General features: G+C 46.3%; 1 protein-coding gene across 10 annotated transcripts in view; it reads left to right on the forward strand.

Moving 5' to 3' along the window:
* The window catches only part of abi3bpa (ABI family, member 3 (NESH) binding protein a), a 25,867-nt gene extending 5,287 nt beyond the window's left edge, over positions 1-20,580 (forward strand). Inside the window, exons 2-23 of one of the 10 annotated variants that reach the window (XM_079733636.1) lie at positions 1,764-1,943; positions 2,437-2,505; positions 2,622-2,754; positions 3,453-3,634; positions 3,882-3,928; positions 4,969-5,020; positions 5,434-5,499; positions 5,710-5,784; positions 7,188-7,889; positions 8,116-8,193; positions 8,710-8,997; positions 10,264-10,329; positions 12,895-12,972; positions 13,532-13,651; positions 14,220-14,309; positions 14,718-14,927; positions 15,527-15,632; positions 17,081-17,160; positions 17,929-17,958; positions 18,126-18,284; positions 18,901-19,023; positions 19,451-20,580. In XM_079733636.1, coding sequence (XP_079589762.1) covers positions 1,764-1,943; positions 2,437-2,505; positions 2,622-2,754; positions 3,453-3,634; positions 3,882-3,928; positions 4,969-5,020; positions 5,434-5,499; positions 5,710-5,784; positions 7,188-7,889; positions 8,116-8,193; positions 8,710-8,997; positions 10,264-10,329; positions 12,895-12,972; positions 13,532-13,651; positions 14,220-14,309; positions 14,718-14,927; positions 15,527-15,632; positions 17,081-17,160; positions 17,929-17,958; positions 18,126-18,284; positions 18,901-19,023; positions 19,451-19,566 — 3,050 coding nt within the window. In that variant the 3' untranslated portion in view covers positions 19,567-20,580. The remainder of the gene's footprint in view (positions 1-1,763; positions 1,944-2,436; positions 2,506-2,621; positions 2,755-3,452; positions 3,635-3,881; positions 3,929-4,968; positions 5,021-5,433; positions 5,500-5,709; positions 5,785-7,187; positions 7,890-8,115; positions 8,194-8,709; positions 8,998-10,263; positions 10,330-12,894; positions 12,973-13,531; positions 13,652-14,219; positions 14,310-14,717; positions 14,928-15,526; positions 15,633-17,080; positions 17,161-17,928; positions 17,959-18,125; positions 18,285-18,900; positions 19,024-19,450) is intronic. The other 9 variants (XM_079733638.1, XM_079733639.1, XM_079733640.1 and 6 more) reach the window with 9 other exon arrangements.
* The last annotated feature ends 177 nt before the right edge of the window (positions 20,581-20,757 follow it).

A 20,757-nucleotide genomic window follows, 5' to 3' on the forward strand; every position in this document is an offset into this window, starting at 1 on the left:
TGATTGGTTGTTGGACCCATAGCTGGACATGTTTTCTAAAGACTAATTCATCTTAGCCTGGAAATACTGATGCATGTTGCTGTCCCCAGTCAGGGAGCAGGCCCAGAGCCGGGGTGTGGGGCGGGATTCACGTGGGACTCCGCCAGGGTTCGCTTGCGTTGGCCTTTTGCGAGCTCTGCCAGAAGTGGTCTCATATTTCATGCGGTGGGAGACCTCCTTCCAAGGCACCAGGCAGCCACACTTTTGTTTTGTTTGTGTGTTTCATTTGATTGGAACTATAGCAGGCAGCAACCGAACACATGCAACTTTTGATAGGAAACATGCAACTCGTCGACGTGCAGCCGGCACAGTTTTTCCAAATTGGAGTCTCCCCTGCTTTTCCACTGTCGCTCTTTGTGTGTGTGTGTGTGTGTGTGTGTGTGTGTATGATTTTGGCCCTGCACAGCGCTGGCACTCCCGCTGAAACACAGTTCCACCGTCTCCCTCTCAACTGAATAGTGAAACCAAGGTTACACGCGGCAATACAACGGAGCTCAACACAGCTCAACACAAGAGAACTCTGCTATTATTATGTATCAAAACCTTGGAAGACATCCTGTAAACATGCCACCCGCTCACTTCATTGTGCTTGGTTTATTTACATGTTTTGTATACACACGCACACACACATGCACGCAAGAACACACACACATGCACTCTTACTTGCATGCATGAACGTGCACACTTGCAGACCCACATACACCCAAGAACGTGCACACACACTCATAGACATGCAAGCACGCACACCTTTTCACAAACACAAACACACACACATATTCAACCCCCCCCCCCCCCACACACACACACACATTCCCACACACATGCACACCCACAAAGGTTTAAATACAGCACATGTCGTCATAAGTTCTAAACTGACATTAATTTACGAGCAAGGTAGGCCTACTAAGAATGTAAGACTAAACTATTCTATCCGCCGCAAACTGTCAGCTTGCATGAAGCAGTAGGCCTACGCTTGGGGTGTTCCTGTCCTCATTACAACTGTTTGATCAAGCGTGTGCAACTTGAAGTTGTTGTAAAGCCGTAAATTGTGGTCATCATCCAACGCTCGCTGGGTAAAGAATTTCTTGTTTTATGACTGTTTGTATTGCCTGTCTTTGTGAGGTTTTGGTGGGGAATATTTTATAAAGCTTTATTGCCAATGGGGTTCAACTCTCCTCTGGCTGACCTCAAGTTCTAACCAAGTGTTTACAGATTCAATTTTATTGCTGCCTCAGGCCTGATTCCGAGGCCGTTTTCAAAGGAGAAGCATTGTTTGTGCTAATAGGTAGAGAAGAGCATAGATTTACGAGGCATGTTTGTGTTGAATGCCTTATATCTCTTTTAATACCATTTTAACCCTTCTACGAACACAGAATAAAAACAAGCTGAGCACCATGCCCACCCTTGAAATAATGGAAACCACCAGTTAGAAATAATTTCCCACAAATCTTTGAGCACATCAGAACCCTGAAACTGAACCCTGAAACATTGTTCAATTAATAAAACACTGTTTCCCTGGAAATCAAACTGAGCGAATAATTCCTTCTTAGACATGATCCCATATTGAGCTTTCCTGAATTATTTCACTCACAAAGGACCATGTGGGGACCATCTCCATTTGTCTCAAGAGGCCGGAACGCTTTGTCCCAGGCTGACAAAAAAAAAGACGTAAACACCTTGTCCTCCTCTCCCCCTCCCTCACTCCCTCCCCCCCCCCCACGCAGTGAGACGGCAGAACATGAAGGTGCGTATCAACGCCACGGGGGACACCATCATCATGAAGTTCCTGCGGCCCAACGCTGACACCAAGCTGAAGGGCTACATCCTGGGCTATGGCGGCAGCATGTTCTCCAAGCAGTACATCCAGCTGCCGGAGAACGGACAGCCGTACGAGACGGAGATGGGTAAGACGAAGACGCTGATGTGAGGTTTTTTAACGGTGTGTGTGGGGGTGGATGTGGGCGTGTGTGAGAAAACCGGACAAGATGTATCCTGGTAAGCGTGACAAACGGGGGAATGTCCGTATTGCTGTAACACGTGCGTTGCATTTGAACCCTTTTGGTCACGGCTGGATTCTCAGCCTCCTCTGAGAGAAACACACAACCACACGCACATCACACAAACAATCGACGAGGCCTGTGGCTCCGCGGCTCCACTCTCCGCAAAATCCCTGACTTTGTGCTGTTTAGCCCAACATCGTCCAAATGGCACAGGCATTTTCCTCCGGTTGTGTCTTGGTCTTTGATCAGAACTTGGCAGCCACAGGCTCCTGAAGGGGATAGCCCATTATCCACATCGTCATCATCATCATCATCATCCACATCGTCATCACCATCATCATCGACATCATCATCATCATCATAATCATCATCATCATTCCTGTTTTGCCTCTAATAGATGCTGAGCCCAAGTACCTCATTGCTGTCCAGCCTATTCCACTCAATGACGTGAAGAAACAGTGCACAGGTAAACACCAAAGGCGCCCCTAAGGTTTCAATACCAAACTTACACAAACCAGCACTTAGTATCAGACATCTTGAGAGTTGCGTCTGAAACGGCGTGTTAATCCTCTCTCCACTCAGGCAAGGTACAAGTGGAGAAGCCACTGCATCTGGTCATTGGCTCAGTGACCCCAACGTCAGTGCTCCTGTCCTGGGGAACTCTGCTGAAGACCCCCTACGAGGGCAACATCATGAATGACTGTCTGGAGGAGGGGTGAGTTAACACACCCGTAAAGCACCACATATACACTCCTCAACCCCGGGAAAACAATGAAAGAAATAAGATGGCTGTAAAGGGAGGAAGGGTGCAAGGGCGAGTGTGTGACTTGTTATGTACGGTTCTGATATCATACATTGAGTTGCATTGGTGTAAGGTGGTGTTGGTCCATTGGACTAGGTGCCGGCCATGGACTGGAGGTGTAGGGTGGGTTTGCGAAACAAGATGTGCCAACCAAATATTAAATCCACACCACTGTATGGGCATTGGCTTCAATCTGTTTGCAATGTGGGAGCATGCAGGTGTTTGATATTGTGGCAGACTGGAAGTATGGATCATCTTGACTATCAGCCTATAGGAGTGCACAGCGCGTTTAGAGGTTTTCTTTAAATAATTAAAAGAAAGAAAACAGATCTTCCTTTCAAAGGTTCTATTTAGTTATCTATGCACAGAGAAGTTTGGGGATAATACTTGACAGTTGGCTTGGACATGCTCGTTTCACCTTTGTCTCCTGCACCATTGAAATATAAACTCCCTTTTTAAAGTCACAATCACTGTGACAGCCAAGAAAACAAAACCATGTGTCCCAAACTCAACTCAGCCACGATCCTACATGCGGTCAATTCATTAGAAATCTATAATCGGCCAAATCAGATGAGCTGGTTGCTTTACCGATCTGTTATGTCTTCCCCCAGGCATTACACGGTGCGTTATCGTGAGAGACACAGGAAGTGGAACTACCAAACCTGCCCCACCAGCGACACAGTCATCGATAACCTCAAACCCAACACAGCCTATGAGTTTGGTGTGCAACCCAATGGGCCCGATCGACCCGGAACGTGGAGCAAGCCAGTCATCCACAACACCAACATTGGAGGTATGCAACCTCAGCTCTCTCACATAAATATTGATGGGTTTGTGGGGCGCCGTAAAGAGAACCAAAACAATTTCTGTTTATTTGTTCAGGCAATTCACAAGCAAAGCTTAATCCACTCTTTGTATGAGTCTCAGTTGCATGTCTTGATCCTGACAGAAGAGATGATTGAAATGTCGTGCTTTTCATTAATTCCCCTTCTTCCTGTGAGTTCCACCGAGCTCACGTTCTTGTGCATTGTTATTTCCAGACAAATCTATCCAGAAACACTACAAACCCCGTCCAGTGAAGCCTACGGTATGTGTTGTTTTGAAATGTGAAAAAAAGTAAATTGAATCCTATTGGTGACTGATACCCTTTTGAATGTTCTACTGATCTCTACAGTGACTGCATTAAGCAGAGGGTAAGATTACCCTAACTGCTACAAGCTTGTGAAAGTCACTAAGCTATACAGTACTAATGGTGCACTTCCTCCACCTCACCAAAGTCAAGATCTCAGGTCAAATGGCCGTGAGCAACCCACATAGACAGGAGATTTGCTACAAATGCTGGTAGTAAGCTTCAGTTCCATTAAAAAATGTAAAGGTTGGACATTTAGAAGGCACTTTTATCCAAAGCGACTTACAATCATTCATACACACATTCACACACCCATGGTGGAGGCAACCATGCAAGGCATCAGTCAGCTCGTCGGGAAGAGTTAGGGTTAGGGGTCTTAGGAACTTAGGAACGTTGCTTAGGAACATCTCGACACTCAGCCAGGGATAGAACTAGCAACCTTCCGGTTGGAAGTCAACCTGCTCCACATCCTGAGCAACATCCGTCCCTGTGAGTGTAAACGTGAGTGTAATGTGAGTGTAATGTGTTCCGAAGGATATTCTGATCATTGAGTTTCCATTCAACTATTGCATGGAAACAGCATCAGCCAGAGTCGAGGTACCCACGGCTGGCTCAGCGTCCGACTGGAGTATTTAAAAGGAGGGACAAAGACGGAGAGAAAGGACCTCTGGCGACAGGGGTTTCCGGCTGTGCAATGTGGTTTGGGTCTGGTGCCTGTGGCCTCCACGTCCGCTCGTTCACAACATTGGCACTTTCAAAGGAAAACTGGGATAACCTATTCCTGATGGTGGCGTTCAGGCGTTTGATGGGATGTAGCAAGCCATTGGCTTATGTAACACAGAGAAATAGGCACACGGGGACAGAATGTCAGTTGTGAAAAAGTCATAACATCTCGATATGGTGATAGTGGAACTTACTCTGAGCCGTTGACAGATCGGGCTCTCGATGCGTTACAAACACTGTCTTCATCAATGTTTTTTGTTTATCCTTTCCCCCAGCAGAAACCATTCGCCGGAGGCCCACACGCCTTCCCCTTCCCGCCTCGCCCTGGTAAGCCAATAGGGAGATGCTCCTGATGTCGGTCAAACTCTCTGAACCCAGTTTAACACCAGCAAAGTTTTTACAGGCCTCTGGGATTTATGGCTGCTCAGAAACGTCTTCGGCCCTTCTACTCCGTGACCCCTGCTATGAGTCTGTGCACTGGAAGACTTCTGAGTCGATTTGTTGTTTTTCAGATAAGGCCTCGTCCTCCTGATTTTTATTTCACAACCTTCATCTCATAGGTTGGCTGGATGTGAGAGGCATGAAGCCTTACGCCTATCATTGACTTGACTTGGAAAAGTCACTTTTTCTTCACAGCACTTTAATCATTATTTGTGGTGCCCGTACATGGAATATGTTGCAATGCCTGATATGATATGTATTATTAACATAATAAATCTCTTCCATGTTTTACTTCTCAGTTCTTCATAACAGGACCCAGGGCAGGCTGCCTGTCACCCGGATATTAGGCCCAAAAGCAACCCTTGGTAATGACGCCTCTGACCTAAAGCTAGGCTTACAGGTTTATAAAATGTTCTTCCACTCTGTTTCTGACCTTCCTCATGTGTGTCGTCCATCTATCTCCGTCTCTTTCCTCTGAATCTACCTTTGCAGGAAATATGCAGGTACTTTTTTATCAACACCAAATTAAGTGAAGGACACACTCCATATAACATAACATATGTTATATTCCTCAGCTCCAACCCACGCCACTAGACAGAATTCTCTGTCTAACCCCGGAACCACAAACCCTCTGCTCAAACTGCTCATGGGTAAACATTCATGGTATTTTATTTGAAGCACTTTGCTGGCGCGGCCGTGCTTAATCACAGGCTTGGCCGATGGAGTCCTAAAGTTTGCCTAGTCGGACAGCGCTGCATGAGCAAGGTTGGCATGCCCTAATCAGGACTTTTCTGTGATGTCAGCGGACTGCTTTAGTAGGTTCATAACGAAGACCCAAGCATAGGGCGGCTTTTGTTGCACAATATTATGGCCATATCATTGTTAGAACTTTAATGGCTCGTGTTTGGGTAGCAGTTATTACTGCCCATGTGGACATAAATGACGTGTACTCCTTAGTGATATAGTGTCAATGCCAGGACATGTTTGTTTGCCAGCATGTAGTGCAAAGCAAATTCTTTATTTGAATACAGATTAAGACCTATACCAAAATCTATGAATATGGTAGAGTTATTTCACAAGTTTCCAGTATCTGATAGATAGATAGATGGATGGATAGATAGATAGGGACTTTATTAATCCGTCAGTAAGGTTGCTTCAGGAAATTGCACTTCCAGCAGCAGCAAACAACATGTTACAAATGGAATAAGAAATTTGCTGCTTATGTCCGGTATGTTATTTTTTCATCCATGAACTCATCCTCCCTATGTTGTTATCTAAGACAGATACCTTTCATTGTCAGACATTTTCACATTTAGCGTTAATGATCGTTCAGCAACAAGAACAAACGCTTCCATAAATAAACATGGTGGCGTGTTGATCTCAGTATTCCCTAGCAACGTTACCACTTTCCTAAACACACACAACAGTCATATAAACCTTATAGGGCCATAAAAAAGAGTGAAGGTACCGATGGCCTAGAACGCTCCGTTGCTTGCACTGGTTCTCTGTTGGCTTTCCCTCTCTGCCTAACTCCTTAGTTTTTCCGTAAGGAAAACCTATGATCAGATTGAATAATCAATCTGGAATGGTCCATCAAAATCCCAAGGCAGGTGATCAATAAGCAGCCATTGAGCCTGATGCTTCAAGGCATCCTATAACCTCATGGATTTGGATACCATTCCTTCACTGTTGCTTGGTAGCTGAGATCTGCAGGGATACGGTTGTTGTATTGGAAACTCCTCCATGTGGGCTGCTTGCCGTCTAAATGGAACCACTGCTATCAGTCTCATGCCATAGAGAAGTCATTGTCTAACTTACTGTTTGCTCCAGGAAAAGTGCTGAGAGATCTCAAGCCAGCTGCTATTGGCCTCAACATTTATTGCTCTAAATTTGTGCTGTGCTCAATTATTATTTATATTCCTGCTTTTATCTATTTTTAAGGCACTAAACCTTTTCTTTTCCTACTGTCATACAGGACCTTCTATGTGATATATTATCTCACTGTGCAGTATTATGCCATCTTGGCGGTACTGTTTTCTTTTGCACAACCTAGGAGAAGACCACTCCAGATCTGTCTTCCCTCCTTTCTTGGATGTTCTTCCAGCTCCCAGAGTCCTTCCTAAGCTCCCCCTTTCCACCACTATCGTGTCTTTAGTACCCAAAACAAGTGGTCCTGTCCAGCCAAAGCCCCTTCCAACTGATGACAATAGGCAGACCACCACTCAAACCCATCCTCTGCAGAATCTCAGACCACATCCCCCTAAAACCACTCCCCAGTCCAAAACCCGTCCCCATGTTACTCAGACCCAGGCTCGAACCAAGCTCCGGCCCTCCCTTGCATCACTTCCTCCTACAAAGACCAATCACCAGTCCCAAACCCCCAGTGTCACTCATTCTAACCTTCACAATAAGACCATGCCTTGGTTTCGAACACAACCCCTGCCAAAGACCAAAGCAGGGCCTAAGTTTGAACAGAAACCAAAGCAAGTCATTCAGTCAAGGCCCCAGCAGGCTCTGCCACCCAACCCCCGGGCTAGACCCAAGCCACAATCCCCACCAAAGACTAAACCCCAAATCGTACCCAAGCCAAAGATCACACCCAAGCAGCAGCCACAAACAAAAATCCAGCCCCAGCCCCCAACCAAGGCAGAGACTCTGAAATCTCACTCCAAAAACCTTTTTCCTCGGCGTCAGTCTCAGGCCACACCACAAACCCGGCGTCCCAGGGTCAACCCAGGACTGCAAGTCCCCACGGGTAATGACCTCTTCCCATCAGTGATGTCATAAATACATGATCAAAACATGTTTGTGTTTTGTATTACCGTTGTCTTCTATGTGTTGGATTGACATGTTTATGTTGTTCTAAGCTACAACCAACAACCAACGAAAGTTACATGATGATGGTCTAGGCGCCTAATTCATAAAAGTGTTGTTTTAAAGTAGGCCATTTCAGATAAAAAAGCAAGTTTTCTTCCACACAGCACCTAGTCATCACGAAGTGGGCAAGCCTCTGCCAAGACCCGCCCTGGCGGCCGAGAGTGCCAGTAGTAACAAGCAGGGTAAACATGATGACACGCTCGCCCCGTTACATGTTGTCATCGGTGCACACGGGACCCCCTGCGCTTTCCGTGGTCCTTCCAACTGTCCGTCAACGTGTTGGATGGTCTCCCTGCTTCTTCCCCCCATTGTTCCATCCTCCACAGTACATTGTCCCCACCGCCATTTCCACTACCACCATCCATCCTGTTTCCATCCCTGTCTCTACTCTGGGCCCAGTCACATTCACCACCCCCCCCCCCCCCCCCCCCCCCCCCCCCACCCCCCCAGGGCATCCCCCAAGCTACCACGCTCCAAACTCTGGCTCTGTCTCAGCCTTTTGAAACCCTCACCCATATAACTCAATCTTCATTCTATCCCTAATCTGCTTTTGTGCGTTGTTTTGTCTCGTTGTGTCTCCATCAGTCACCGTTTCATTCCATCCAGGTCTGCTAAGAGCCGCTCTTGGGAGCAGATGTTTCCTAACCCCCCCGCCCCCGTCTCTCCACCCCCTCAATGTGTCTTGATGTCTTGTCTAGGTACCGGCTTCAAGAGACCGTCCACTGGCGCCGTACCTCGCACCACCACCACCACCACCTCCACCACCACTACCACCACCTCTGCCCCCACCACCACCTCCACCACCACCTTCACCACCACCACCACCACCGCGACCACCACCAAAAGCTCGACCACGCGTGTCACCCCGGCAACCCGAAACACCAGCCAGTCTCGTGGCAGGGTGGCAGCTAACCCCGCCTCCCCTCTAGATCCCCGCAGGCCAACAAGGGTGTTCAACTCCACCCACCGCTTCAACGTGCCCGGGGGTAATGGAGCATATGTCTGTCAAATGTCTACCTCATCCACCACTATGTCGCCCCCTTTTTCTCCACTCTCTCCTCCAGCGTTCCCCCGGCGAGGTCCTCATAACACACCTGAGTACACACAGACGGACGACATATCCACACACAGACTTCCCTCACGCTGCTCACACGCATTCACACACACAGACATTTACCATTCTGAGAATGTTTCGCGCTGGGCTCAAAAAGTCATGAAATGTCTGCGATTTGGATTATCGCAACTCTATCGGTGGCTTTGATGTTTAGCTTTTTCAGGGGCAGTCTGCTGGCTGTGAGGATGGACCACTGCCTCCCGTTTCTCCTTGGCTCTCCCACGTTTAGCCGTGTGTATCTTCTTAATGAGCGTCCATGAGCGGTTCTCCCAGGCCCACGTATGCGGTGTGAGTTTAGCACCTTAATCTGGAGCCGCAGCGGCGTGTCTCGGGTCAAGATCATTAACATGATTTACGCTCTCCCTCATGCTGGCCTGGCGGGATGTCTGGCCAGGACACACCACATCTGCGCCAGGCTTGCCAAGCCAAGCAAGATGTAGCCAACACCACCACCAGCGCCAATCTCCCTCTGTCCTTCTCTCTCTGTCCTTTTCTCTCTGTCCTTCTCTCTCTGTCTTTCTCTCTCTCTCTCTCTCTCTCTCTCTCTCTCTCTCTCTCTCTCTCTCTCTCTCTCTCTCTCTTTCTCTCTCTCTCTCTATCTGCCCTTCCTCTCTCTGGCCTTCTCTCTCTCTCTATCTGTCCTTCCTCTCTCTGGCCTTCTCTCTCTGTCCTTCTCACTCTCTCCTTCTCTCTCACACACACACACACACACACACACACACACACACACACACACACACACACACACACACTCACACTCACACTCACACTCACACTCACACACACACACACACACACACTTTGTAGTAAGACCGGCAAACTTTGTAGCAACAGCAAAATTCCACAAAAAGAAGAAAATAAAAAGGCTCCAAAGGCCCACCAGTTAATAAACATAGTTATAATAGGGAAAGCTGGAACACAGCTTCCCAGCGGTATTCCCACTGACAAAACCCTTCAGTATTGGGGAAGTCTGTGAAACCTTTCTTTCTTCTCTGACTTCCCTCTCAGCGGGCTAAATCCTCTTAAACCCACACCTCACTCGTTGCGGGGGTTGTATTCTTTAACCGCCGATGGGTTTGTGTGTGTTGACACACAGAGACACGTGGGCCTCTCCTAACAGAGCCTATTCTCTCTGCAGCCTCCGGGGAGCGTCACAAGGGCCATGGTATCCAAAAGCCCTTGATGGGGTCCAGAGATAAACTGGGTAAAGATAAACTAACCCACCATCATCATCCGAGCGTCCCTCACCAACTAACCCCTTCCCTCTGAGAAGGGACCCATCCCATCACCCCCCCCCCCATTCAGCCGACTCAACTGACATTTTCCTGCTCTGTGATTTGGCAGCTTGCCCTCTTTCCCAGTGTGCAGCCATTCTGTGTTGTATTTTCTGTGTAGCGTCATTATTCTATACTTGACTGAGACTGAAGCCAAATGTTTTCCTCTCTGTCACCCTGAGTTTTGGCAGACACCTGTCCTTGGAGCCCTTTTTTTAGCCCTGCTGGAAAAATGGACGTTTTCATGTGGTTTGCCCCGTTTGGCCTGTTTTTTGCACGGCGCCCCCCCCACCCCCCGATGTGCCTCAGAGGTTTCAATTAATGGGGAGAGAATTAAATCAGTCTCTAATAGGAGCGTAACCTACGTCTGGACCACATGTCGTTGTGGTGACGCTCTCTCACACCCCTCGCGTTCATAGCTTGTGAGGGATATTTGTGCTTCAGTCCCATGTCCCAGCTGCGGTGTGTGTGTGTGTTATTTCTGGAAACTTGGACGGTTTCAGAGGTCTTCAAGGAGCCGCACGGCTCACTGGAAGCAGCTCTACAGAAAGAGGTATATATTAATACTATCTCGCCAGTCCACCCTGTGCTCCATCGTCCTCGCATCTTCACTTGATTCATCTCTCTTTTCGTTTTTATCCTCCAATGACCGAATGATTTCGTCTCATTCTGAAGTGAAATGGAAGTACGACAAGCAACGGCAAATGAATGTTAGACATTATTTATTGTTGTAAAAACACTGAACTGTACTCCGTAGATCTTTTCTTTTTCCTTCCTTGGAAGCATTGGAGTTTCGAGGCCTTCTCAGACGACCAAGTCACTCATTAAAACCATCCATGTCACTGTGATGCGTTTGTGAACCCCGGATATTTTTTCAAGGTGTACGGTTTCACATCATCCCGGAAACGCCAAGGATCTGACAAGAAGCAGGAGCCCCGGTCCTCCCCCCCCCACCACCACAACTGCTGTTTTAACCCCCACATCAAAGTGTGATAACATTGTGCAGCTCAGACCTGGCACCACAAGAGGCAGCGCCTCACCGACCGCAACTCTTAACCCCCGGGCCAAAAAAATACCTACCATCGGAATAGTTTGAGGTAAAGCAGAGCCTTGCCAGGCAGCACGTCATGGCCCATGCACATCACATCGGCTCCAGCTTGGATCTCAACTCTCCTGTTCCAGTTGTGCATGACAGTCGCTCCTTTTTAGGTCTACTCTCAGTTTTGTTTCTTGATCATTCCGTTCGCTTTCTGACTCCCTCGTGATTAGCGGTACAGGGTTGGTATATTAGTACCTGTCTAAGCCATTAAATTAAGTCTTTTTCTCTCAGCATATGTTTGCCATTATGCTAAAGTCGCTCCATGTGTGATCCGGCAGCGTGCTTGAAATGTATAGTAGGTGGTAATCAGCGAGACATGCTAGCAGATGCGATTGGGGTTCCTCTTGCTAGCTTCAACTCATCTCTCGAGGGGGTTTGTGCCAGAAATCACTGATTTATGCTGCATGGAGGTCATGTCCAGCAGGGTCCAAGGATAAAATAAGCCAAGGGAAATATTTATGAGCTGACAACGGCTGCCATGGGTAATTACAGTCTGCAGAGACTAACGATGGTCTGAGTTAAGATAATTCTTAGTTGGTAGAACCTCTGTCATAGGAGCGGGACAATATCTTAGCAGCCGAGAAGTGAAACACGCACAGGAAATCTCCACTTTCCATCCTCCAACAATTGATGTATTTGCCGAAGGCAGAATCGACCTCATCATAGATTTGGAGTAATGATCATGTCTACTGATAGGAGGATGCTTATGTTGAACTTTTAAAGTTAAAGTTAAAGTTGAAGTTAACTTCATAGTTAAAGTTGATGTAACTTCATTTCGAGGCCCTGCTCTTTCTTGTAGTCATGTTATTCAGCAACTCCGCAACAGTTACATTACTAATAGCTGTCAAAGTTAAGTAGAAAAAATCGAAGCTTTTAAAAAACAAAACAAAGAAACACTCAATAGATCAAAGAAGGAACAATACAGATTTATTATTTTAATAACCCAGCTACAATTTAATAACCCTATTTTAGGATTTTCTTTTAAATATATATATAAATTTCTTGGCAGCAATATTTAGAATTTTGCAGTTAAGGCTGTGGTTGTTTTATGGTTATTAAAAATAAACATGGTTTTCATCAGGGCTTTTCATAGACATGTGGCAGGTCACCACAGTGGCACGTTCATGAGAGACCTTTCGCCATTTCACATCAAATCTGTCTGACTTTGATGTACTTTATTGCTGCTTGCATTTGTCTGTGTTTGCATACTTTCCCCTGATTCGCCATCACCCAGCTCACCACAGGCTTGTTCATCCCACCTAATCCTGAGAATATCATTGCACGCGTCTACCGTGCAAAAGACATTCCTCATTTTCAATTCTGCATCTCTCCTACAGTGCCGACCGAAATGACTTCATTTGTAGCTCCTAACCCTACAATGGACTCTCTTTCCCAGGCTCCCCTCCGATTCGGCGCCCCTCTCTTCCTGTCAGCAAGAGAACAAACCTGGTGGGGAAACCCAGTGACCACCATGGTGAGGTTTACCACCACAGAAGCATTAGGAGAAAAACTAATTTAGAAATAAGATATTTCTCTCTTCTTATTTCAGTAAAGGAAATGTATTTATTCACATCCCAAATTAATATTCAATACAATGTACATTACATGATGATTTTGCTTCAATTCAAGGCTTGTTATTTGTTTTTTTATGAACAGGTTTGCTGAAGCTTGGTGTCCTTGTGCATACCCTTAATTGTTTCACTCCTTTCCTTCTTCAAATATTTGCTTCTGCAAATATTTGCTGTAATACATGTGTGTCCAAGAGTATGTGTGTGGGTGTGTGTGTGTGTGTGTGTGTGTGTGTGTGTGTGTGTGTGTGTGTGTGTATGTGTGTGCAATCATCCTGTGTCTTTTCCTCTCTCAAACCGCACAATGCTGGTTATGCAACGATTGACCCCTAATCTCTCCCGCCCCCAGGGACAGCGTGCTGAGTTCCTGTGCAGTGCAGAGTGTTCAAAGCGGTAATGCATGGACAGCCCCCGATAGCAGTGAGCTGATCTCTTCTCCTTCCCCGCCCTCCTCTTTCCCTTTAGATAAACCCATGGATCTCAAGCAGGGCGAGAAGGAATCCATCCTAAAGCATTTCCCCCTGGTGACGGCCAAGCCCAAACAAGAGCGCAAAACCACAACCACCTCTTCTCCAGCATTTAATGGTATAGTGACATCATCAATGACTGTGACTGTTTGTTTATGTGTCCGGGAAACCTACATGCCTGGTTTCACTGTAAGAAGTCAATTAGTCAATTAGAGTGCATGGTTGCAGGTGGAAAAATGGTGACTGAGAGAGAGAGAGGGAGAGAGAGGGAGAGAGACAGAGAGACAGAGGGAGAGAGACAGAGAGGGACAGAAAGAGACAGAGGGACAGGAAAAGAAAGATACAGCGAGTTGAGAGAGCGAGCGAGAGAGAGAGAGAGAGAGAGAGAGAGAGAGAAAGAGAGAGAGAGAGACAGAAAGAGACAGAAAGAGACGGAGAGACAGCAAGAGAGAGATATAGCAAGAGAGAGAGAGAGAGAGAGAAAGAGAGAGAGAGAAAGAGTGTGCTAAAAGGATAAAATGAAAAAAACTAAACGAACAAGGGACAGGTAAGACAGCGAGGGAGCGAGCCAGAGCATTCACCACTAAATGGCCACTCAGCAGTGCCAAGGCTGTAAAAGAAGGAGCACAGAGAGTTCCAGGGCACGTCCAACCTCACGCCAACTCTTCTCACACATTTCCTCTTAGGCAGCCGGTTTGATATATCAGAGAACTCCACCATATTCAGCTCCCAGCCTGCGTCAGACGTCGACGCCATGGGCAAGAAGCGCTTCGTGGGTGAGTCTTCCCCCCCTCCCCTCCCACTTAAATTTATATGCATCGGCTTCCACATACATCATTTCATCCCAATCAGCCTCTGCCTGCTATATCAATGTCTCAGGGGTTGTGTGCTCATCGCAGAACACTGAGCTATAAGCAGTCTAGTCACTGCGGCATGCACCCTCATGGCTGTTTGCATATTCAGGACCTCTTCGAGATCTCATCAAAACCTTTCAGATTCTCATTATTTTTTTGTTTGAATAAAAAAAGGTTCCAAAAATACACACTGCTCCTACAAGTCTCTCGCAGACTCATATGCAAATCAGGCGAACCGCAAGTAGGGAACCACTACTTTTTCTGAATCAACCATAACTTTTCTTTTGCTTTTGGTTGGGCGGCCTTCCTTCTCCTCGGCCGCCGCCACAGCCCCCCATGTGGTCTACAAGACGGACAAGAAGCCGGACGAGCCCTGCTCCATCACCAACTCCCTCACCTTCTTCCCCGACGAGGAAGCGGGCGAGCAGAACGCCACGGCGGCCCCCCGCCTGCCCCCCACCAACCTCACTGTGGTGACGGTGGAGGGTTGCCCGTCCTTCGTCATCCTCGACTGGGAGAAGTCGGACAACGAAACCAGGGGTACGCTCGGGTGGTGGTCGCCGTGCACGGTGTGTGTGTGTGTGTGTGTTGGGGGGGAGAGGGGGTGTGGAGAGAGGAGAGACAATGGGGAGGAAATGGATGTTTTGAAAAGACAGTTCAGACTGTTATGACGGGAGGTGATGTTTGGACTTTGGCTTGGTTTTCTTGAATGCAAAACAAACCCACGCACACACGCACGCACGTGCACACACTCACCCACACACACACACACACACACAGACAGGGACACAAGTACAGCCGTTTACCGTTGAGGCCTCCTCACACAAGGAGTTCATCAGAGCTGGTGAGCCTTAATGAGGCTGTAATGTATCGGGGGAAGGTCTTTCATTCATGCTAACAGCGTGTCAGAGAGGAGGAGGCCACACTTCAGGATGCTCCAGGCTAAGTCCCTTTTGGTTGGACCTGGATTAATAGCATTTAGCCTAATGTTCCCATCCCTCTTGAAACAACGAGGGTGCAATCTGCACTTAACCTCACATCCGTAAGATGCCGTTGGGTCTTTAAAGTGCCAGACCTCCCTGATTCAGCTGCGGCAATGTTTGTGTCGTTAAACACACTGGTGCCTCTTTTTGGTTCAGTGTACGAGGTGATCTCCACGACTAAAGGCCCCCATGGGGAAGAGGTGTCCATACTGACGACCAACCAGACACACACGGCCGTGGAGAACCTCAAGCCGGAGAGCAGGTAAAACACTCACACACACACACACTACAGCGCAGGAAAAGGCCATGATCAACTTGAAGCTGGTGATGCTGCGTGTTTAAAAGTGATGGACAACAGGATTTACAAACGTCAAAGAAACTTGACACATCACAGAGGGATGAGTCCACTTTTGTGTAGATTGCACTTCCGCAAAGCGGGAAAAAAGCCGTAGGCTCGTTTCGCTGTAATTAACCGTAACTTGAGTGCACGTAATTGGTGACTGGCTTGGACACATGAGTGTGCGGTAATTGGTCACCCGCTGGGCTCCGTAGCCAGGAGGGTGAATAGACACCACCTATTACAGCTGCCTAAACAGGAATAGAAGGAAATAGGCTGAATTCTGTGAGATTGCAATGGATTAATGGCAAATGGAATCATTTAGCACTTAATCTGCGCCTTGATAAGCCTTAATAACATCATTAGAAGGTTGTTTGTTTTCTATCATTTCAAGATTGAGACACAATGATCATCGCTTTCATCTCTGTAGGAAAATCTCTAGGTTTCAGGTAGCTTTCTGAAGAAATGAAAGGTGTCCCCCTTGCGTTGAATTGCGTTGTTACCAAAATTAAGATTGAAGATCAAGTGAGGTTATGAACTTGGACTGATAAAAGTTGCAGTTGCATACTTAAGCCAAACCCCTTGAATAAACCCTGTATATCCTTACAATGTGATACAAATAATGGTGCATGTGTTTTATTATGCATTGCGACGATGCACTTGAAACGTTGTTCATTAAAATAATGAGGTTAACAGTATGTCATGTCAACACATAAAAGTGAGATTCTTGCAGAAACATGCTGACTTGATAAGGCCCTTTTTATGTTTTTATATTTTTAAGGACCAAAGGACTAGAGCTCATTCAAATACTAAACTTTTGTTTTACCATTTGTTGAGTAAAATGAAGGGGATTTCTACACAAAATCATAGTAAAACTGGGTGGAGTTTCTAAAAAGTGTTTTTATTTCATTACATTCGGCCCTAGCTAGCATCTGGAGACTCCAAATTCTCCAGAACCTTTCTGAGGACCCAGTATGCTGGATCAACAGTTGCCAGTACATTTGAAAAGAGCACGTGGAATAGTCATTAGGTCTCTGCGTGCACACATCCACATGTGTGCACGTGTGTGTGTACTGAGCTATAAAAAAAGCAAAGGGTCTCGTTTTCTCACTTTAGGGGATGGGAGTAACCCAATCTTAAACCCACAAAAAACCTACGGAAAGCCAATAGCTGTTCCTTATTTCACATTTCACTTAATGTAACTATAAATGCCTGGAAGGGATGTGTGCCTGCCTACACAACATAAACTGAGAATAGAACATTTTCAGTGGTATTCCAATGAACTCAGGATGGATATTGTGTCTTTGTCAGTCCATTGAAGTAACAATATGTGCTCTGTCTGTGTTTTATGTGTGTCTGGTTTTCCCCCTCAGTTATGAATTCACCGTGGTGTCAAAGAATGAGCATGGATCTGGACCGTTCAGTGAGCCTGTTACTTTTAGCACAGAGTCAGGTAGGTTTAAACCGCAACCATCCTTTTTCCCCTCCACGTGTGTCATTTTCTGGACCACACCAGAGAAAATCCCTATTCACCGGAGATAGCTGCAACAGTGTACCTGGGATTACTCCTCCGGAGTGCGCAGTGAGTTCTCTCTGTGGAGTGCTCATAACGACACTCTGATTAGTGTAGCTTAGCATCTCCAGAGGTGAGCATTTAGGCTGTTGTGGGGTCTAATGATTTCAACATGGCCGAGTGGTTTCCAGAAGAGGACTGCCATTTGGGGCCAGGCCGGCTGATTAAGACCCAGGGGTAACTTGGGCTTGCCAAACATCTCCTCTGGCTCATTTAAAACACATGCACACACATCGCTTAGGCCATAGTCACCTGACCTACATTTATTAATACTGTTAATCCCCTAATGAGACAGTTAAAAACAGATGCGGACCAACAAACATGCGATAAAAGCTGATTGTTATTCTCTTGCGGACACATCCTTTTTTAGAACACTTTGTCTTTGTTTTACTAGGGCCCAACAACAGACAAATAAAAGCAGAGTGCCTGGGTTAACTATCGGCTGGCCTTTTAACAATCAAACCCCACATTTTGAAAGCTTACATTTAATGCCAAACAGGCATTGATTCTGAGAAGCTAATACAAAAGCAATGTTCTTTATCAGTGGAATTAAAGAGTGATTCAAAGAGATAGTGTGATTGATAAAAAAGGTGTTCCTGTTACTAACTAACTCATTGCTCTTCCTCTCTGTGTCTTTCCTGTGTGCAGCCGATCCCAGGGTTAGCGAGAACGTCTCAGGTGAGTCACCTCTGGGTTATTTTTATGGGGTGCCCGTCATATAACAGCAGGGGAAAGGTGTTTTAAGTCTCGGGGCTCCGAGTATGGCCTCGCGGATGTGCGCCTCTTCGATAGAAGATCCCATTTACAGGTTGACCTCATGTCTGTCTGTCTCCTGTGCTCCACAGGGAAAGACGCCATCTGGACTCAGTTCCCGTTCAAAGCCGACGCGTACTCAGAGTGCAATGGAAAACAGTACGTGAAGAGGACCTGGTACCGCAAGTTTGTGGGCATCCAGCTCTGCAACTCGCTGAGATATAAAATCTACCTGAGCGACTCACTCAATGGTAGGTGTGTGCTGCTGAGTCGTGGACTTATCATCTGGGTGAGCCTTTCTACATATGATAAGAAACATATGGATGATCCAAATTCCCTAACATCTTCCTCCTAGCCATGTGAATCCATCCAGATATTCAAGTGTGCGTTGTGCAATGAATATCATTCTGGGCGTGGCTGGGCAGCCATTGATATCCATATATGGGTGCAACCTTATACTGTTAAAAAAACTCCAGCCAACCAGATTAAACACGTATTCCACACACTTTTTTCTCTCTTCGCTTTGGCCGACTCCAGTTGGAAGTAATCTCTTCTCCTCTGAGAAAAGCCTTCTGTGTATATTTCTGTTAATCTTTTAACATCTTTATCTGGTTTACCTTAGATTAAAAAGTTTTGATCTCTCCCGTTGATTTCTAAGCCTTCCTCGGGTGCGGAGGAAGGTTTTATATTATGCAGACTGGAGGGCTCCTTGTTCATCCACTAAACACCCCTAGCGCTGATTGGTCCTATCACTCCTTAAACACTTTCAATGTGCTCGAGGCCTGAGTGCTGATCTGCAGAGATAAACAGAATGTGAACTCGTAAGGTCCGGATGGTCTCTAACAAAGCTATCTTCCTCCCCATCAGGGAAGTTCTACAACATCGGAGACCAGACTGGACACGGTGAAGACCACTGTCAGTTCGTAGACTCCTTCCTGGATGGGCGTACCGGCTCACAGCTAATGGCTGACCAGCTGCCCAGCAAACCAGGTAGGTCACAGTCCGACGACAAAAGTAATCACTCCTGGGCCCCTCATAGAGAATGTGAAGTTACGTCACGTTGGGGGCCAACTTGTGGCCCCAAGACAGAACCAGCAGTATTCTGTTCCTGCAATAGAGGGTGCACTTTCAGTAGTATTTTGGTGGAATAAATCTTTAAACGTATAAGTAGGTACTATTTAAGGTATTTAAAGCTATTAAATTAAGGGGATAAACAAGGTTCCTAGAAATGCAGTCCAAGAAATGCAGAACTAGAACTGCGATCCAACAGAGGCCTCTAAACTTGGAGGGCTCACCATAGTGTTATAACACTTTGTTACGTCAACTTTACATATCCTATGTACAGTTACGCTAGCCTAACTGTACATATGTACATAAGCTTAAGGGAACTTCATCTGTCTCTTTCTCTCTGCACCAGGTTTCTACCGAGCGATGCGCCAGGAACCTGTCCACTTTGGCGAGATCGGCGGGAACTCTCACTCCACCTACGTAGGGTGGTACGAGTGCGGAACGCCCATTCCTGGAAAGTGGTAAATTCAACGCAAGGGAGACACCTTTAATTTCTTCAGAAAGCTACCTGGAAGTTAGGATCACTTCACCGACAGAGAGAGGGAAGAAGGGGGGCGGGGTGGGGGGGGCGGGGGGCGAGGGAGGAAAATAACAAAAGAGTCGCTTTAGTCAACGCACCGGTTCACACGGAGGGTGGTGGGCCGCGCTTTCTGGTTGCCATGGACACCCCGGCCATTGCTGGCTGTGTCTGCTTAAAGCGGAGCCGCTCTCCGGTGTGTTGACGTGTACAGGAACATTCAGTGTGACGGGAGTCTGTCTGGTGCACTCTGTTACCGCACGGCTCTTCATTTCACTATTTATCAAACATGATGTCAGGCTATGAGAGGAAACTCTTCTAGCGTTTCCAAGTGAATATTAAAATATGATCAGAGAGAGAATGTTGGGAAGCTGGCTCCCATAATGTAGTTTGTATAATATAATTTATCAAATAATTAACGTTAAGTGTATCATCGTGCTGCCTTTTGAGACGAGACAAGCAAAAAACTGTTTAGCCGTACAAGCATGACACTTTTGTACACACACAAAAATGTTGTCATTGATTGATTGTGCATTTAAAGAGAACCTAATGTACTCAGGCCTGTATTATATTCCACAAAACCTTCTGCTGGCCCTAAGGGAGTATTAGCATTTGCAGTTTGCACTGTTGTTCATTTGTGTATATGGTGAAGTAATGGCAGTGAGCAGAATCAAGTGTGAATTTCAGGTCTTCCATGTCCTTGCTGCAAACAAATTGTATTAATTTTAAGAAACGATGTTCCGTGGGGTCCAAATACAATGTATTTTTTTAAGTTTTCTACAAATGTACGCAACCAATATTACATTATTTGTTTGTACCATTTAATGATTTGTTATTGAAATAGTGTACATACATCTTTGGATTGAGGGGTATTAAAAGCAATTGTTTTGCCTACAATAATAACAAGTTTGTGGAATTTGGTTTTTCTTACGTTCATTACAATAAATAAAAAAATATCTTCATTTTGGGCATGGATTTCTATGCTGTTGTTGAAGTTCAACCCCATACGTTCATCAGGATTTTTTTGGGGGGTAAAAAAACTTTGTTTCAAGTTGACACAGACCATACACCTAGGCCTTGTATATCCATATACGCCCTCCTATGAAATTACCCTTAAACCCATCTCGCTCAATTCTTCT

Source organism: Pollachius pollachius (genome assembly GCF_949987615.1).
Source record: "Pollachius pollachius genome assembly, chromosome: 3".
Classification (NCBI taxonomy): Eukaryota; Metazoa; Chordata; class Actinopteri; order Gadiformes; family Gadidae; genus Pollachius; species Pollachius pollachius.